This window comes from Ranitomeya imitator, chromosome 2 (genome assembly GCF_032444005.1).
Source record: "Ranitomeya imitator isolate aRanImi1 chromosome 2, aRanImi1.pri, whole genome shotgun sequence".
Lineage (NCBI taxonomy): Eukaryota > Metazoa > Chordata > Amphibia > Anura > Dendrobatidae > Ranitomeya > Ranitomeya imitator.
Window position 1 is genome coordinate 187,117,510 of NC_091283.1, and position 13,061 is coordinate 187,130,570.

Sequence of the window (13,061 nt, forward strand, 5' to 3'; positions counted from 1 at the left end):
TTCCTCAATTTACTTCCTGGTGTTCCCTTCTGTTGTCTGTGAGTGCATATTTGTATGATCGATATTTTCATTTATCCCTGTACGTCTTCCCTTGTTAATCTGGTTTGTGTATTCTTATACACTACAACTCATCACTTCCCTGGGTGAGGGAGAGGACAGATAAGGGCTGATTTAGGAGCTCAGCAAGGAACGTGGCCCCGGCTTCTTCACCATCAGAAGTAATCTGGGTTGCAGGCATGGCTAGGGCACCCATAGCTTTATGGGTAGAGAAGGATCCCCTAGCCCTGGGATATCAAACTACAGTCTTGTGACAGGTAGATATTGAATAGAAAGATACGTATGAGATGGATAGATTATATTCCAGATGTTCTAAACAATCTGAAGGGGCTTGATCAAAGAAAATAACTTTGCAGGAAGAACAGGTATTGGTCTGCAGAGAACGGTTATTCTCTCTGATAAAGCCTCTGTAGACTGTTTGGGGCATCTGAAAGAATGATTGTCTGGAGAAGAACTGGTGAGCGCTACTGTTATGAAAGGCAATTCAGTACCACAATGGACATAGTGGTCAGAGCACATACAGTGATCTGACCATAACCCAAAATCATAGAACGAGCTCTGAGACGTGGGAACTCTGCAGACCGCAATCCCTAATCCTCTCCAAACAACACTAGAGGCAGCCGTGGATTGCGCCTAACTCTGCCTATGCAACTCGGCACAGCCTGAGAAACTAACTAGCCTGAAGATAGAAAATAAGCCTACCTTGCCTCAGAGAAATACCCCAAAGGTAAAGGCAGCCCCCCACATATAATGACTGTGAGTTAAGATGAAAAGACAAACGTAGAGATGAAATAGATTCAGCAAAGTGAGGCCCGACTTTCTTAACAGAGCGAGGATAGAAAAGGTAACTTTGCGGTCTACACAAAACCCTAAAGAAAACCACGCAAAGGGGGCAAAAAGACCCTCCGTACCGAACTAACGGCACGGAGGTACACCCTTTGCGTCCCAGAGCTTCCAGCAAAAAATTAGACAAGCTGGACAGAAAAAATAGCAAACAAATAGCAAAGAAGAACTTAGCTATGCAGAGCAGCAGGCCACAGGAATGATCCAGGGAAAAGCAAGTCCAACACTGGAACATTGACAGGAAGCCAGGATCAAAGCATTAGGTGGAGTTAAGTAGAGAAGCACCTAACGACCTCACCAGATCACCTGAGGGAGGAAACTCAGAAGCCGCAGTACCACTTCCCTCCACCAACAGAAGCTCACAGAGAGAATCAGCCGAAGTACCACTTGTGACCACAGGAGGGAGCTCTGCCACAGAATTCACAACAGTACCCCCCCCCCTTGAGGAGGGGTCACCGAACCCTCACCAGAGCCCCCAGGCCGACCAGGATGAGCCACATGAAAGGCACGAACAAGATCGGGAGCATGGACATCAGAGGCAAAAACCCAGGAATTATCTTCCTGAGCATAACCCTTCCATTTAACCAGATACTGGAGTTTCCGTCTAGAAACACGAGAATCCAAAATCTTCTCCACAATATACTCCAATTCCCCCTCCACCAAAACCGGGGCAGGAGGATCAACAGATGGAACCATAGGTGCCACGTATCTCCGCAACAATGACCTATGGAATACGTTATGTATGGAAAAAGAATCTGGAAGGGTCAGACGAAAAGACACAGGATTAAGAACCTCAGAAATCCTATATGGACCAAAGAAACGAGGTTTAAACTTAGGAGAGGAAACCTTCATAGGAATATGACGAGAAGATAACCAAACCAGATCCCCAACACGAAGTCGGGGACCCACACGGCGTCTGCGATAAGCGAAACGCTGAGCCTTCTCCTGGGACAAGGTCAAATTGTTCACTACATGAGTCCAAATCTGCTGCAACCTGTCCACCACAGTATCCACACCAGGACAGTCCGAAGACTCAACCTGTCCTGAAGAGAAACGAGGATGGAACCCAGAATTGCAGAAAAATGGCGAAACCAAGGTAGCCGAGCTGGCCCGATTATTAAGGGCGAACTCAGCCAAAGGCAAAAAGGACACCCAGTCATCCTGATCGGCAGAAACAAAGCATCTCAGATATGTTTCCAAGGTCTGATTGGTTCGTTCGGTCTGGCCATTAGTCTGAGGATGGAAAGCCGAGGAAAAAGACAAGTCAATGCCCATCCTACCACAAAAGGCTCGCCAAAACCTTGAAACAAACTGGGAACCTCTGTCAGAAACGATATTCTCTGGAATGCCATGTAAACGAACCACATGCTGGAAGAACAATGGCACCAAATCAGAGGAGGAAGGCAATTTAGACAAGGGTACCAAATGGACCATCTTAGAAAAGCGATCACAGACCACCCAAATGACTGACATCTTTTGAGAAACGGGAAGATCAGAAATAAAATCCATAGAGATATGTGTCCAAGGCCTCTTCGGGACCGGCAAGGGCAAAAGCAAGCCACTGGCACGAGAACAGCAGGGCTTAGCCCGAGCACAAATCCCACAGGACTGCACAAAAGTACGCACATCCCGCGACAGAGACGGCCACCAAAAGGATCTAGCCACTAACTCTCTGGTACCAAAGATTCCAGGATGACCAGCCAACACCGAACAATGAACCTCAGAGATAACTTTATTGGTCCACTTATCAGGGACAAACAGTCTCTCCGCTGGACAACGATCAGGTTTATTAGCCTGAAATTTTTGCAGCACCCGCCGCAAATCAGGGGAGATGGCAGACACAATTACTCCTTCCTTGAGGATACCCGCCGGCTCAGACAAACCCGGAGAGTCGGCCACAAAACTCCTAGACAGAGCATCCGCCTTCACATTTTTAGAGCCCGGAAGGTACGAAATCACAAAGTCAAAACGGGCAAAAAACAGCGACCAACGAGCCTGTCTAGGATTCAACCGCTTAGCAGACTCAAGATAAGTCAAGTTCTTATGATCAGTCAATACCACCACGCGATGCTTAGCTCCTTCAAGCCAATGACGCCACTCCTCGAATGCCCACTTCATGGCCAGCAACTCTCGGTTGCCCACATCATAATTTCGCTCAGCAGGCGAAAACTTCCTGGAAAAAAAAGTGCATGGTTTCATCACTGAGCAATCAGAACCTCTCTGCGACAAAACAGCCCCTGCTCCAATCTCAGAAGCGTCAACCTCGACCTGGAACGGAAGAGAAACATCTGGTTGACACAACACAGGGGCAGAAGAAAAACGACGCTTCAACTCTTGAAAAGCTTCCACAGCAGCAGAAGACCAATTGATCAAATCAGCACCCTTCTTGGTCAAATCGGTCAATGGATTGGCAATACTAGAAAAATTGCAGATGAAGCGACGATAAAAATTAGCAAAGCCCAGGAACTTTTGCAGACTTTTCAGAGATGTCGGCTGAGTCCAATCATGGATGGCTTGGACCTTAACAGGATCCATCTCGATAGTAGAAGGGGAAAAGATGAACCCCAAAAATGAAACCTTCTGCACACCAAAGAGACACTTTGATCCCTTCACAAACAAAGAATTAGCACGCAGGACCTGAAAAACTGTTCTGACCTGCTTCACATGAGACTCCCAATCATCCGAGAAGATCAAAATGTCATCCAAGTACACAATCAGGAATTTATCCAGGTACTCTCGGAAGATGTCATGCATAAAGGACTGAAACACTGATGGAGCATTGGCAAGTCCGAATGGCATCACTAGATACTCAAAATGACCCTCGGGCGTATTAAATGCAGTTTTCCATTCATCTCCTCGCCTGATTCGCACCAGATTATACGCACCACGAAGATCTATCTTGGTGAACCAACTAGCCCCCTTAATCCGAGCAAACAAATCAGATAACAATGGCAAGGGGTACTGAAATTTAACCGTGATCTTATTTAGAAGGCGGTAATCTATACAAGGTCTCAGCGAACCATCCTTCTTGGCTACAAAAAAGAACCCTGCTCCTAATGGTGACGATGACGGGCGAATATGCCCCTTCTCCAGGGATTCCTTCACATAACTGCGCATAGCGGCGTGCTCAGGCACGGATAAATTAAACAGTCGACCTTTTGGGAATTTACTACCAGGAATCAAATTGATAGCACAATCACAATCCCTATGCGGAGGTAGGGCATCGGACTTGGGCTCATCAAATACATCCCGGTAATCAGACAAGAACTCTGGAACCTCAGAAGGGGTGGATGACGAAATTTACAGAAATGGAACATCACCATGTACCCCCTGACAACCCCAGCTGGACACCGACATGGATTTCCAATCTAATACTGGATTATGGGCTTGTAGCCATGGCAACCCCAACACGACCACATCATGCAGATTATGCAACACCAGAAAGCGAATAACCTCCTGATGTGCAGGAGCCATGCACATGGTCAGCTGGGTCCAGTATTGAGGCTTATTCTTGGCCAAAGGCGTGGCATCAATTCCTCTCAATGGAATAGGACACTGCAAGGGCTCTAAGAGAAACCCACAACGCTTAGCATACTCCAAGTCCATCAAATTCAGGGCAGCGCCTGAATCCACAAATGCCATGACAGAATACGATGACAAAGAGCAGATCAAGGTAACAGACAGAAGAAATTTTGACTGTACCGTACCAATGGTGGCAGACCTAGCGAACCGCTTAGTGCGCTTAGGACAATCAGAGATAGCATGAGTGGAATCACCACAGTAGAAACACAGCCCATTCAGACGTCTGTGTTCTTGCCGTTCAACTCTGGTCAAAGTCCTATCGCACTGCATAGGCTCAGGTTTAAGCTCAGGTAATACCGCCAAATGGTGCACAGATTTACGCTCACGCAAGCGTCGACCGATCTGAATGGCCAAAGACATAGACTCATTCAAACCAGCAGGCATAGGAAATCCCACCATGACATCCTTAAGGGCTTCAGAGAGACCCTTTCTGAACATAGCTGCCAGCGCAGATTCATTCCATTGAGTGAGCACGGACCACTTTCTAAATTTCTGACAATATACCTCTATCTCATCCTGACCCTGACAAAGAGCCAGCAAATTTTTCTCTGCCTGATCCACTGAATTAGGTTCATCGTACAGCAATCCGAGCGCCAGGAAAAACGCATCGATATTACTCAATGCAGGATCTCCTGGCGCAAGAGAAAATGCCCAGTCCTGAGGGTCGCCGCGCAAAAAAGAAATAACAATCAAAACCTGTTGAACTGGATCACCAGAGGAGCGAGGTTTCAAGGCCAGAAATAATTTACAATTATTTTTGAAACTCAGAAACTTAGTTCTATCTCCAAAAAACAAATCAGGAATAGGAATTCTTGGTTCTAACATAGATTTCTGATCAATAGTGTCTTGAATCTTTTGTACTCTTGCCGAGAGCTGATCCACAGATGAAGACAGACTTCTAATGTCCATCGCTACACCTGTGTACTGAACCACCCAAATGTCTAGGGGAAAAAAAAGGCAAAACACAGTGCAAAGAAAAAAAAATGGTCTCAGAACTTCTTTTTTCCCTCTATTGAGAATCATTAGTACTTTTGGCTTCCTGTACTGTTGTGAAAGGCAATTCAGTACCACAATGGACATAGCGGTCAGAGCACATACAGTGATCTGACAATAACCCAAAATCATAGAACGAGCTCTGAGACGTGGGGACTCTGCAGACCGCAATCCCTAATCCTCTCCAAACAACACTAGAGGCAGCCGTGGATTGCGCCTAACTATGCCTATGCAACTCGGCACAGCCTGAGAAACTAACTAGCCTGAAGATAGAAAATAAGCCTACCTTGCCTCAGAGAAATACCCCAAAGGAAAAGGCAGCCCCCCACATATAATGACTGTGAGTTAAGATGAAAAGACAAACGTAGAGATGAAATAGATTCAGCAAAGTGAGGCCCGACTTTCTTAACAGAGCGAGGATAGAAAAGGTAACTTTGCGGTCTACACAAACCCCTAAAGAAAACCACGCAAAGGGGGCAAAAAGACCCTCCGTACCGAACTAACGGCACGGAGGTACACCCTTTGCGTCCCAGAGCTTCCAGCAAAAAATTAGACAAGCTGGACAGAAAAAATAGCAAACAAATAGCAAAGAAGAACTTAGCTATGCAGAGCAGCAGGCCACAGGAATGATCCAGGGAAAAGCAAGTCCAACACTGGAACATTGACAGGAAGCCAGGATCAAAGCATTAGGTGGAGTTAAGTAGAGAAGCACCTAACGACCTCACCAGATCACCTGAGGGAGGAAACTCAGAAGCCGCAGTACCACTTCCCTCCACCAACAGAAGCTCACAGAGAGAATCAGCCGAAGTACCACTTGTGACCACAGGAGGGAGCTCTGCCACAGAATTCACAACACGCTACCATGAGTCCTGTGTCTGCCACCAGTCAAGCATCCTGAGACCCTTCATGTGCTGTGGCTTATCCATGGAGGGGGATCACTCACAATTTACATAACATTACTGCCATGAATAAAGAATAGGATCTAAACAACTTCCAATAGCAATTTTTCCTAACCATCCAAATGAAATGTGGTGATGTTGCTTTTTTCAACATGATGGAGACCATCTCACAGGGCAAAAGTTGATAACTAAGTGACTCTGTGAACAAAACATTGATATTTTGGGTTTATGGCCAGGAGACTCTCCAGATCTCAATCCCATTAAGAATCTGTGGTCAATCTGCAACAGACAGACACAAAAATTGCGATAAACTCCAAGCTATGATTAGACAAGCTGCAGGGGTGAAGGGTAGAAAAATTTGACAAAGATGGCTAATTTGAATTAAAACAATTCTCTAATCTGTAGTATTTACACATTTTCAACTTATATTTTATAATTTCACATACAGAAATCGAAAGACCCTGATGCCTGAGGGGGGCAAAGACCCCTTTACCACATGAGGGGACACCAGTAGTATTACTGGAATATGGTAGCTACAGATTTTGTATTGGGGCCCAGGAGATTTAAGCTTTACCTCTGAGTCTCTGGTCCCAATTGGATTGGCCGTATAATTATATATTTAATTGAGAATATCTCTGTGAATGTATCATCTGTCCAGACACATCTAGAGCTCCTATTCTCAAACAGCCAAAACCTATTTTCGCACCCCTATAATTTGTGTTATTTGACTTTCTGGCAACCTAAGATTTAACAAACAATTTTCCAAGTCAGTCTCAATTAGTCTTAAAAAAAGTTCAAACCCTGCCCATTGGTATGATCCACCTGAATAAAAAAAGTGAGCTCCAAAAAAGGAAACGGCCACGTCATTTACCCCATGCTGGCTACAGCCCTTTACAAACATTGAGAAGCCAGGTGGAGCATTTGCTCAGACTGAGCTTAGGGTGAGCAATGAGCTGACAACCTGCACTTTCCATACTACCATGGCTCAAAGTCTTTATACAAACAGCAAATCTGTTAAAGAGCCCCCTGTGTGAGAGCAAGGAACCAGAGGAAATCTGAAAACACAAGATTAACTGCGGGTGTGGCGCAAAGCAGCTCTACTACTAGAGGGTTGGTGAAAAGTTCTGGACAAAAACTCTAAAGGTAAAATTTGAAAAAGATCTGATAAACTGGATAATCCAGCAATGTCCCAATCTGAGTAATGCAAAATGTAAGGAATTCACTAATCAATAGATGGAATATATAACTTCATTATGAAGGATGCAATTTTACAGGGTCCTACTTTACCTCTGTATACTTCCAATTTTATGTAAAAATCCAATGTGAAATATTGTGATATATTCCATTGGTAACTCCATATTTCAAAGCCCTACAATGGCACCGAAATGTCCCCGTACGTTAGTTACCCTAGATGCCTAGACCAAGGTCTACCATGACAACGGCATTGATCCACTTAAACCAATTATTTTTTTACCAAACACACTTAAGTTGACCATACATAGAAGATAGCTGTTGTACAAATATTCTCTACCAAGTCCCTTATACACATGAGTGAACAGCTTGGCCAACAGGGAAAACCTTTTAGGCAGCGATTTACCTCCTCTGATAACAATAGATGAGGAGTTGAAACTCCAACTGCCCAATCCTTCTCTCCCTCGACTTCATCGGCCGGGAGAAACTCGTGAGGGCCCCATGCACATCAGATAGTTAACCAGGTATGCAGAAATTGGCAGGTTAGGCCATCTTTCGAAAATCAATTGTTTATGGAGGTTTTTAGACCTGATGTCTTCAATTACCAAGGCGCTGATCCATTGATGCCCCTGTTTTTTCTCCTACACACTTAGTCAAATCATCTTCCATTACTAAAGCGTTAATCCATTGACATCCCCTGGTAGTTATCCCTACACAGATCAACCAAAGGTCTTCCAATGCTGAAGTGCTTATCTACTGATCCATTTTCCCCTACACATCTAGACCAAAGATCTTTCATGGTCAAGACACTGATTTTTTTCCGGTAGTTACCCCTACTCTTCAAGACCAAAATTCTTCCAATGGTAAGGTGCTAATCCATCTTAGTAGTTATGTCTCCAAATACTGTATTGATCAAACGTCTTCTTTTGCCAAGACACTAATACATACTGGTAGTTACCTTGCACACCGAGACCAAAGATCTTCCTCTTCCAATGCACTTATCCACTGATACCCCCTGGAAGTCACTCCTCCATAAAGAGACCAGAGGATCTCATGTGGCCAAAGCACTAATTCCATGATACTCACTAGTACTTACGCACACTCAACTAGACCAAAAGTTTGCCAAAGCACTGGTCCATTTGGTCTACCACACAGGAAAGAACTGAGGTGGCACATTCATCGCTCACTCTAGTCAAACTTATTCACTATAGTTATGTGGGTATTCCAGTGGATGCATCACCGGAGAGGAGAAAAAAAATTAAAGCTCATATTGCTTTCGTGGCCAACCGTTCATATGATTCTACTGGTGATGGTATGGAGGATTGTGGTTTCCAGTTCTGGTAACTGATGAGGCTCACATCAAAGAAATCCAATCCCATCTCACATTCATCACTGATCTAACAGGAGAGGGCTTTCCACAGAATGCCATTTATTTGATATTCTGTAAATCCTGAACTAATCCTGAACATGAGAGCATCCACTTCTTATTCATTTGCCTGGTCACTTTCCATAAAACTCTAGTGGAGACACATAAACAAATGGGAAGTGCAAGGGGTGACCTCAATGAGGGAGGAGGTACATAGCTTCTCCCCCAGTCTGGGTTTCGGGAGAAATAAATAAGTTATCTTAAGATATGGAGGTGCTCTATTTCCCATCAACTAAGTCATGTTTAACTAGAGATATGGAAAAAGCTAGGAAGTGCAGTTCAATGGTGACCTCATTGAGGAAGGAAGTAGCTAGCTTTTCATCATACTCGAGACATAACAGCATGGAAAGAAGTACTAGTGCATATGAAATATTTCACAGTGTTGCTATATACCCTCCACAGTGACTTTCAGTACCTGAATGGTGGTCGGGAGTCCTGATGGGATAGCGCGGAAGTGATTACGGTTAAGGCGTAAATATATCAGCTTCCTTAATGGCTTAAAGGTCATAGGGGAAACGTTTCCATCATGAAATTCATTACCCTCCATTTCAAGATTTAGCAAATTTCCTAGACCTAAAGGAAAAACAAACACAGTATTATTATTATTACACCTTTCAGTTCTTGAAAAAATGTCTAACTTTTTTCTTTCATTTAATGATTTTCTTGTGATTTTATTAACAGTTAAAACAAAACTGAAGTTTCTACTTTTGGATAGTCAATAAAGACCCCCTCCCATATCTGGAGACATGTCTTTTTGTATGATGTGAATATTGATAACAACCACCCTGGGAAAGAATTGAATTGTTTAACCTTTCGCACTTCTTAGTTTGACCTGGACTAGTTTTTGGTACTGTCACGGATGTGTCCAAGGCTGCAGACTGTTGCACTGCATTGGTCTGCAGAAGGTCTCAGCGGTTCACTTTGCAGACAAGTGACCACCTTCCCCGGTGCTAATGGCCACACCTGGACCAGAATGTTGGTATACTTCCTGCTTATTTTCTATTTGCATTTCCCTGTTGAGGCTTGGAGCAGTAGCAGTTGGCTATCGTCCTTTTGGAGTTTGGAGGACGTTGGTGTTTCTCTCTGAGTCTTCTCAAGCTAAGTGTTCCCTTGTTTTTTTGTGTCTATCCCAGTTGTCTTTAGCGGTAGTGAAGATTCACTAGTGCTCATCCTGTCCTTCCCGGTGCAGGGCTTATTGCCAGGGTAAGGCAGGGATTAGGTATTCTGCTCAGCGATAGGTGCGGAACCTATATAGGGATGATAGGACAGACAGGGCGACGTTAGATCTGTCTATCGGTCTCCACTCCCCCCTTCCCTAGTGTTTTTTTCTTCTTCCCTTATCCCTTTGTGTTGCACTTAGTCTGTCCTACGCTCTGCATGACAGGTACATTATTGATGTGTCCCTTTGCCCGGCTATTAGATTACCTCTGCTACTAATATTTTCTTGCTCCTCTATTTTTCCACTCCAGTACTACACAGAAAATTAATTTCATGGTAACCAACTCAATTACAGGGGTCTCAAGGATGGACCTTGATAACATATTGGAAGGATGTGCCCAATGTCTAATCAGTCCTAATGCTGTGACCCCCACTGATTAGTAGAAAGAGCTGGCAATGCCAAAAGGACAGTCCTGTTCCCCTTCCTCTCTTGTTATTCTTCTTTCTTCAGAGGTGGAGTGGTTCGTCTATTATAATAAATGGCCAACATTCAGTCACCTGGAAAAGTCAAGCAGGGCAGATATAGACAGAGTGACATGGTATTTTTCTGTCACCATTGACACTTAATTCTAGTAATCATGGTGGTCACAGTTTTTAGACTCCTTTGATCAGAGATGTTTATGTCAATACTTATCCTGAGACCATCAGTCCTGGTACTAAAGCTTGAACAAAGTCTCAGGAAAAGGAACATGCAATATTTGTAAAATGTGACATGTGTTTGCCACATCTCCACCTGGACCTTTTCCTCGGACACCAGCTTCCATCACCAGGTGTCACCATGTTCTATTCTGTGACTGGTTATGGTGATGGAGGAGATGCCAGGACCATGTAGTCCATGCCCTGTCCAGCTGCAGATACTATTGTGAATGGGACCTGTAGTGGCACCCAGTCTGGTAATGTGAATGTGTCCTGTCTAGCTGAAGTATTTATTTCCATGCTACGGTCAATGGAACACCATCAGACTCTACTAAAACATCTGCTGGAAGTTGCCAGTTATAGTTTTACTCGCCCTGGTTCAGTCCTGTTTTTTAGCTCCTGCTCAATACATTTGATTCCCTTTTTTTTTTACCTTGGCCATTGTAGTGACTGATCTTTAGCCTGACAATTCTGTTCCTACTGTATCTCTATCCTCCTGGTTCTTATCTGGCGACCTGACCATTCTTGCCAGCCCGCTCTACCAGCCAGCGCCTACAGTCATGGCCAAAATTTTTGAGAATGACACCAAAATTATATTTTCACATGATCTGCTGCCCTCTGGTTTTTATTAGTGTTTGTCTGATGATTATATCACATACATAAATATAATTGCAATCATATTATGAGTACCAATAGGTTATATTGACAGTTAGAATGAGTTAATGCAGCAAGTCAATATTTGCAGTGTTGACCCTTCTTCTTCAAGACCTCTGCAATTCTCCCTGGCATGCTCTCAATCAACTTCTGGACCAAATCCTGACTGATAGCAGTCCATTCTTGCATAATCAATGCTTGCATTTTGCCAGAATTTGTTGGTTTTTGTTTGTCCACCCGGCTCTTGATGATTGACCACAAGTTCTCAATGGGATTAAGATCTGGGGAGTTTCCAGGCCATGGACCCAAAATCTCAATGTTTTGTTCCATGAGCCATTTAGTAATCACCTTTGCTTTATGGCAAGGTGCTCCATCATGCTGGAAAAGGCATTGTTGGGCGCCAAACTGCTCTTGGACGGTTGGGAGAAGTTGCCCTTGGAGGATATTCTGGTACCATTCTTTATTCATGGCTGTGTTTTTAGGCAAGACTGTGAGTGAGCCAATTCCCTTGGCTGAGAAGCAACCCCACACATGAATGGTTTCAGGATGCTTTACAGTTGGCATGAGACAAGACTGGTGGTAGCGCTCACCTCTTCTTCTCCGAATAAGCTGTTTTCCAGATGTCCCAAACAGTCGAAAAGGGGATTCATCAGAAAAAATGACTTTGCCCCAGTCCTCAGAAGTCCACTCCCTGTACCTTTTGCAGAATATCAGTCGGTCCCTGATGTTTTTTCTGGAGAGAAGTGGCTTCTTTGCTGCCCTCCTTGAAACCAGGCCTTGCTCAAAAAGTCTCCGCCTCACAGTGCATGCAGAAGCACTCACACCAGTCTGCTGCCATTCCTGAGCAAGCTCGGCACTGCTGGTAGTCCGATCCCGCAGCTGAAACAGTTTTAAGATACGTTCCTGGCGCTTGCTGGTCTTTCTTGGGCGCCCTGGAGCCTTTTTGACAACAATGGAAACTCTCTCCTTGAAGTTCTTGATGATGCGATAGATTGTTGACTGAGGTGCAATCTTTGTAGCTGCGATACTCTTCCCTGTTAGGCCATTTTTGTGCAGTGCAATGATGGCTGCACGTGTTTCTTTAGAGATAACCATGGTTAACTGAAGAGAAACAATGATACCAAGCACCAGCCTCCTTTTAAAGTGTCCAGTGATGTCATTCTTACTTAATCATGACTGATTGATCGCCAGCCCTGTCCTCATCAACACCCACACCTGTGTTAATGGAACAATCACTAAAACGATGTTAGCTGCTCCTTTTAAGGCAGGACTGCAATGATGTTGAAATGTGTTTTGGGGGTTAAAGTTCATTTTCTGGGCAAATATTGACTTTGCAAGTACAGTAATTGCTGTTAAGCTGATCACTCTGACATTCAGGAGTATATGCAAATTGCCATTAGAAAAAATGAAGCAGTAGACTTTGGAAAAATTAATATTTATCTCATTCTCAAAATTTTTGGCCATGACTGTACTCCGAGGACTCAACCCAAGGGCCACTGTGTAAATTTACTTTCTTTTACAGGGGTTAAAGGATAAAGATATTGCTCCCCTGGGACCTGATA

At 44.2% G+C, this 13,061-nt stretch overlaps 1 protein-coding gene across 1 annotated transcript in view; it reads right to left on the reverse strand.

Moving 5' to 3' along the window:
- The window catches only part of LOC138662541 (extracellular matrix protein 2-like), a 129,013-nt gene that overhangs the window by 28,736 nt on the left and 87,216 nt on the right, over nucleotides 1-13,061 (reverse strand). Inside the window, exon 7 of the mRNA XM_069748310.1 lies at nucleotides 9,407-9,564. Coding sequence (XP_069604411.1) covers nucleotides 9,407-9,564 — 158 coding nt within the window. The remainder of the gene's footprint in view (nucleotides 1-9,406; nucleotides 9,565-13,061) is intronic.